The 7,854-nt window shown below is 34.4% G+C and overlaps 1 protein-coding gene across 1 annotated transcript in view; it reads right to left on the bottom strand.

Moving 5' to 3' along the window:
* Positions 1-4,011, bottom strand: part of LOC106459647 (protein Wnt-16-like) — a 67,799-nt gene extending 63,788 nt beyond the window's left edge. Inside the window, exon 1 of the mRNA XM_022386508.1 lies at positions 3,624-4,011. Coding sequence (XP_022242216.1) covers positions 3,624-3,706 — 83 coding nt within the window. The 5' untranslated portion in view covers positions 3,707-4,011. The remainder of the gene's footprint in view (positions 1-3,623) is intronic.
* Positions 4,012-7,854: the final 3,843 nt, after the last annotated feature.

The following is a 7,854-nucleotide window of genomic DNA, read 5'->3' as shown; positions in this document are numbered from 1 at the left end:
ATTTCAAAGCTATATATTATGTATATATGTACAGAAACACCCAGGACAGCAAAGAAAATTTTGAAGATACCTAACACAAATTAAATCAGATATAATTTTTATGGAGTACTGTAATGAAACACCAGTTATTTAATTTTATGAAAGCAACAAATTATTTTGAACAATAGATAAAGCACAAAATTCATATTTGAAAAACAATGTTGCTGGGATAACAGAATAACATACCATTTGTGTCTATAAACCATGAATGTATGACAGATGACCATAAGCAAAGTTCAAAACATGGATTTCAAGAACAAAACTATTTTATATACGCATTAAACCCCAATATACATATATATATATATATATAATTTAAGAACAATAAGGGACCTGTTGTTCCATCTAGACCATCCCATCTGCTATACTAAACTATAAATAAAAATATAACATCCAAAGCCACTCCTTATCATTCATATATGTATCAAACGTCCCCATAAACTCTCTTAAGTTAACTGCACCTACCACATCTGAAGGCAACCCATTCCACAGGCCAACTGCTCTGTTAGAAAAGATAAAGCTGTCTTTGCTGAAAATGGCTCCTTCTTTGCCAAAATTTATATTTTTGCCCTTTAGCCTTACCATTCTTACCATTGAGTAGGAAAAATATGATGCAACAACATTATCAATTTAACAATCTTAAACACCTTGGTCAGAGCCCCAGCTGCATCATTTTTCAAGAGAAAATAATTCTGAACAGTTCAATGTCTCTTCTAAGGTAAAGATCCCTAGACTGAATTAACACAGTACCCCCAATGTTTCCTAATCTCTTAAACTTGTATTAATATTTCTGTGGATACAACTTAAATTCTATTTGCCCAGCCACCTGCAACAGCACAGTGCTTGGATGGCTTAAGAAACTGATCAACCAGAACATCAAGATCCTTTCTTCCATAATGATGTTAAGGTTATTCACATCAAAATTGTATTATCTCACTTGCATTACTTTGCACTTTTTATAATTTAAAGTCATCTGCCTTTTATTTACCCAACTCACCAAATAATTCAGATCTTTTTGTAAAGCAGCAGCATCCTCTTCACAGTCAACAAAACCCAAAACTATAATATCATAAGCAAATTTAAATAAGTTATTGACCATTCCATCAAATAAGCCACTGATATAAATAAAAAGAGCAAAGGTCTTAATTCTGAGCCCTGAGGTGATCCACTTGTGACATAATCCAGTTTGACTGAACTCAATTTATAAAAACCCTTCCAGCCAGTTTTCTGACCAGTGAGCTTATTTATTCCCCACACCTACAGAGATAATTTTTTAAATAGCCTTTTTTGTGTTACCTTGTGAAAATCCTTTATGGCAATAATTGTACTGTACAGTACTGTTTAATCATTAACTCTTCTGACACGGGGTCAGTCAATTTGACCGAGTCACGTGACCTTCTGTACTTGTTTAAAGTTGACATAAATTTAATACTTATAACTCTCTATATATGGGGTATATCTTCACGCCCATTTAACACGTTGTAGGATTGTTTTATTTCAGCAGTCTACATAATGGGAAACCATATTTCTACACATTTGAAAACAAACAAAAGACTAATTAGGACATTATTAGTAATAGTAGAGGAACGAATACTATATCTTATATGTCTTCCAACTGAAGTTATTATATGGAAATATGCATTGAGTCAACAGCGGTTTTCGTAATACTGATATACTTAAAGTGGTGGGCAGAGCACAGATTGCCAGTTGTGTAGCTTTGTGCTTAAACTACAAAGAAACAAACAAATATATACTTAAATATGCATTCAACGTCATATGCCAAAATTTTTATTCACACACACACACATATATATATTTCATTTATAGAACTCGGAATAAGTATCAATGGCTCTGCATAGTTAAGGTTTTTCCAGAATGATTTATTTTAATACACTCATAAACGTAGAATGTTAAAATAGTTTCTGGCTCAGTTAGTTGCCTTGATTACACGTTGTTTAAAAGATTGAGTTAACAACCAATGTTCATCTTTGGAGATACGATTATAAATGGGTCTTATTGACCACCTATGTATGCTGCGATAGTGTATTTGTACCCAAAAAGAAGTATTATTTATTTGTTTCTTTTAAATGGTCTTGCTATAATCTTACCTAAACGACGAAAGATTTAGAATATCGGGAGATACAGCATTAAATAAATAATTAACTAAATGACCTTGAATCATTCTTGTGTGTATTTTCACTAATCAAGTCATTATCAGGTACCCTTTGAATGGTTGATTAAAACATGGAGCTCAACAGACTGGTCTGTTGAAAATATCTGCGCGGCTATTAAAACACATTCTAATCAGTTTAACAACTTAGCCAGCAGAGATGTCCTCAACTCTTACCTATCAGTAAGGCGTAAGATAAAAAGGCAAGCATTGTGCCCAAAACAATGAAAAGAGAAAACAGTGCAAATGTTATCACTGTTTTATTCAGTATCTACTTTTGTAAGAGTTATAGAACATGTTCAATTTCCTAAGGCTGCCAAATTGATTAACTTATATCTTACAACCCTTAGCTGCGTTTGTAACAAAATGTACAAGTTACAGCCCTTAACTGGGTTTTTAACAATATTTTTTACTATTAATAACAAATATGACAATCAGAAATGACAGGAAATCAAAAATAATAGTTTTTCTTCGAGATAGTAGTTTCAAGCTTTACAAAATGCCAAAGTTCTTATTTAAGTTTTGAGAATAACAAAAGGAGCAACTTTACTTGTCTTACGATAACAGATAAATATTGCTCTTAAAACAACATTTAAAAGCGATATGTTGTTTCTAGAACCTCAGTACAACCAGAATTTGTAATTATACTGCTGACCTGACTAATTAAACTCAAACGTCTATCCTAGCACTTAGATCACTACTACGTCTGTCGTATCCCAGCTGGCCTTATGAACCTTGGTATTGGACGAAAGACCTAGCGGTTTATATATATATTATAACGTATTTTACTTTGCATTCATTCATTGATTCGTAGAACTAATAATTAGACAATGATTAAACCAAAGATTGGTTTTATGGCAATGGTTACAACACTAACAGTTTTATAGTTTCGTAACGGTGTTTCTCCTAAGAAAGTGCAATTATTTACTGAGTATCATTTCGTACAATTTCTTTACGTACCAATACAAAATCTACCCTGCTTGTCACACTCTTTAGCAATGCTTCTAGTTGTAACTGTTGATACACTACCTGATTAACAAATCAACTACTTTGTATGGAAATCATAACTGAGAAGCATTGTAACCAGTAAGGTAAATTTCAACAAGTTACCTTCAGCTTTCTGACTTTTTTTTTAGAACAATAAATAAAATTGATACTATTTCTTGTTATTAGATCTTTAGTGCACGTTGCATTGTAGGGTTATAGTTTTAAAGCAATTAAGTAATTTTTATCACTACTATATCAACTATCGAGAGCGTACATACAAAGATAGCTTAACGTTTTGTTCATAGTTTAAGTACTTAGACCATATACCTATACGATAGGAACATCGTACACTTCGCAATTATGATATGATTAAACGCGAAATTATTTGACTATGAGCACAGCGATCTAAACGAAGATTTGTACTTACATCCAGTTTGCCAAAGCAGGGTTGACCATGACCATCAGTACCACCTGGTTGAGCAGTGCGACCCACAACCCTAGGCGGCCCATGTCAGGCTGTCAACAGATGAAAGCACGATCACTTGTCCGTAAATGTTGTTCCGAAGTGGGCTAATACCGAAACCCTAGGGAGACCAGCAGTCAGAAGCCGTTTGTGTCGGCCCGCTAAATACACGGTTTGCAATCTTGCTTACACTTCGTCCTCAGCCCATAGCATACACGGCGTGGTTTTCTAACAGTCCATAACAGCGGGGATTTCTGAGTCCAGGGTCTGAAGAACGTCAGATAACCGGAATCTGAGGCTGATTACCTTGTTTTAATCACCGTTAGCTACTGAAATCTATTCCTACTGTGAGACAGCAAGACAAACGCGTGCAGCAGTGGCAGTTGTCTACTACGAATAACACAAAACCTTCAGCGTGAGCTGGAGAGTAGCCGTGGATCAACAGTAGTGCAGCTTGCAAGTTACATGTGTCGAGATAACGAACTCATGCTATATACCCGTTCTCTGATTGGCTGGTAAACTGTTTGCTGTCGACAGGTGATGACCATTGAAACTTCGGGGATTGGTTGATATCTGAATGCATATAATACAACAAGCTCAAAATATTTTAGGTTAAATGGAGGAAATTGCTACACTTAAAATATAAGATTATCTTTTTCGGCGTATTCATTGTACAATAATGTCGCTGGTTTGCTGCGTCGGTCTAGCTGGACTTCATAACTGCTCATGATAAGATTTCTTAAAAATCCTTATTCTTAGGAGAGCAAAGTCGTTTACTATCGTTCAGCTGTAAGATTTGTAAGTTTACTGTTCTTAAATCATAAAACTGATCTAGAAACAAAGCGATCAAAATAGATGCTCATTATCTGCTGGCCCCAAGAAACAAAATTTCCTGATATTCTGTTTAAAGTAATCAACGCAAAAATACAGCTGTTTAATAGTTCAAAATCCAGTGAGTTTGCTTGCTTGTAAACATATGAGGTTTTGTACTAATTTCAGTTCAAATCAAGTCCTTCATTTACAAAAAGTAAACAGTTATTGCTGTTTGAGACCATAAACATGCTACGTTTTACTTTTGATTTCGTACCAATTAGTTCTCAGAGAATACCATATGAAAATCCTATAAATTTAATGTATAAGTATATTTTACGACGAATTGAAATATTGTAATATAAGAACGTTATAAAAATATGAATATGCAGATGACCAAAATCATTAACCTTTAGAAAACATTATCTAGTTTCAACGTATGAATTTGGATACTGTTACATTTACGATTTTCTAAAGAACGAAAATGAAAAATAAAAAAAAACAGAGGAAAAGCATTGATGTACACTAATTCTGGCCTGATTAGTATCGATGAGTGTAATGTTACATGTAATGTTTTGTCTTTCTTATCTAAGTCTCATCAATAATAAAAACAAATCCTTTATGTGTTTCTAAAAAGAAAGATAATATTACTGAAGATGCGATGAGAGCAGAAGATTAAGCATGAAACTTGTGAGAATTCTACCACCAGTTGATGAATCTCAGTTTCCATGACAACGTTAGAATGATGTCAGCACGTATAGCCGGTGTTGCAGTCATGCAAAATATGAATTACGAACTCCTTCGAGAATCACCGCCATTTGAACATCGTTAACAAAAGAAAAAGAAAAAAACAAACTTCGCGTGCTGCTGTCGTGTGAAGCTGTTATCCTAGGAATAATACAAAACTATCACGAAGTGGTTCATCAAACTTAACAAACAAAACACTTGGAAGCCTAAAGACACGATATTCTGCAATCACTACAGTCCAGTGAAAGAAGTGGAGAATCATATCCACGATATGTTCTTAACGAGTTTACACGCAATGTACCAAGCAACAATGTATTCCTCGAGCTCTATTGGTCAAAGATAGAGAGCACATTTTGTTTACAATTCAGAGGACGTGTTATTCTAAAATAGAGTATGAAAGCAAAGTATTTACTTTACTTCTGTGTGCTATTTGATGTTATCATTGAAAGTTTTCAAATTTATCTGTAGACAGCAAAGTGAAACTTTAAAGAAATTTGCATCCACCAGTAGATACAATTTAAATAGTGATATTTTTAAATTCAACTTTTGTTTTGTAACAAAGGCGAACATAGAAAACGTTGACATGTTGAATACATGGCAATAAGAACATCGTGATTAGAAACGGAAAATAATGTCATAAATATATATCATGGTCAGAGTGTAAGAAAGCAATAAATGTATATCATGGTCAGAGTGTAAGAAAGCAATAAATGTATATCATGATCAGAGTCTGAAAAAGCAATAAATGTATATCATGGTCAGAGTGTAAGAAAGCAATAAATGTATATCATGGTCAGAGTGTAAGAAAGCAATAAATGTTATCATGGACAGAGTCTGAGAAAGCAATAAATGAAAAATGTATATCATGATCAGAGTCTGAGAATGCAACAGATATTATCATTGTCGGTGTCTGAACACAAGACAATACACACACACACACACACACACATATATATATATAGCAAGCAAAATTATCAGGAAGGCAATAGATGATTATCACTGAAATCGGGAATACGATTTCTTATGTAGGTTTTAGTCGGAATTTAAAGACAAATCAGTGCATAAATGATCACAGGAAGATCACGTGTATGAAACTATACATTTTGGTCAAAGGATAAACACAAAATATTACATGGTTTTTATGACTAGGAATATAATGCTTAAGATAATCGGAGTTTGCGGCAAGTTTTTGTTATGAGCAGGAAGATAAATCCAGTCATGGTCAAAGTTAGGAAACAAGGCACAAATGTATATCGTTGCAAAGGTTGAAAACAAGCCATTTAATATACATTGTGTTCAGAGACTAAGAAATAAGATGCGTATTACGTTTAAAGGAATAGAGCAATACGCAAAACATATATAGTATGATTAGGGATTGACAACCAGACACTAAATGTATTTTATGTTTGTTTTGAATTTCGCGCAAAGCTAAACGAGGGATATCTGCTCTAGTTGTCCCTAATTTAGCAGTGTAAGACTAGTGGGAAGGTGGCTAGTAATCACCATTCCCCGCCAACTCTTCTGCTGTTTTCTTACCAACGAATAGTGGGATTGACCGTCACATTATCACGCCCCCACGGCTGAAAGGGCGAGCATGTTTGGTGTGATGGGGATTCGAAGCCGCGACCCGCAGATTGCGAGTCGAGCGCCCTAACCACCTGGTTGTGCTGGCCCGTACACTAAATGTATATGTTTAACCAGGATTAAAAGGTAATAAAGGGTATCATGGCTGAGGCATAGCACAAAGAACTTAATATATAACATGAGATTGAGTAAATTCAATACACATTATGATAAGAGTCCAGGACAATATAGTGAATATATATTATAGTTAGAGAAATAGGACTATATATATATATATATATTGAGGTTTACAACAAAACAATAAATATTTATCATGATCCAAACTTAGGCATAAAGTAATAAGGTCAATGGTCAGTTAAGTGCATTTAAAGTGTAATGTAAACAATTTAAAAAGAAGAATAATTTTTGTGAGAAAAGAGCAAACAAAATGCATAAGTTATGAGCACAAGGTGATTATTTCAACTGTGTTCAAGGTGTGATTATGTGATATTACTACTCTCAGTTCCATCCTTCCTGTAAAGCTACTGAAATTCTTGCACATTTCTAGGTCTACTCTTAACCTCCAGTAACCTTTCTCCTAGGAGCAGCACATATTTTCAGTTTTTCCATTTGAGGCTTTTTTATTTTCTCATTTCTTTATTAGGCCTTGGAAACCAGCAGAGGTGGCCCTTGCAGGTCGAGCGTCGACAATCAATGAGAAAGCGAATTTGGTATCTTCAATATCTGAACGTAAACATATGCGAAACACCCACATCAGAAACCCATAGAATTCAATTCAAGTCGAGCTACCTTCAACTTAGAATTGGTAACCAGAACGAGTACATTCTAATTAGTCAACAATATTATCTGCCTACACTGACATATTTAACCGAATATTGCGAGAATGTCACAAGTACGACTTTCCTACACTTGAAAGAGGCTGTTCAAAGATATTCCTGACTCGAATCTTCAACCTTCCAATCCACTCCCGGCACTATAAACCACCAACTCATGTCTGACCCTATGAGAAATCATAAGAGTAAGTGATACTTCCATTTTAAAAGTGATTTGATTA

The sequence above is a fragment of the Limulus polyphemus genome, unplaced genomic scaffold (assembly GCF_000517525.1).
Source record: "Limulus polyphemus unplaced genomic scaffold, Limulus_polyphemus-2.1.2 Scaffold29, whole genome shotgun sequence".
NCBI lineage: Eukaryota > Metazoa > Arthropoda > Merostomata > Xiphosura > Limulidae > Limulus > Limulus polyphemus.
The sequence above is the reverse complement of the archived record's forward strand: the minus strand, read 5'-3'. Positions and strand labels throughout refer to the sequence as shown.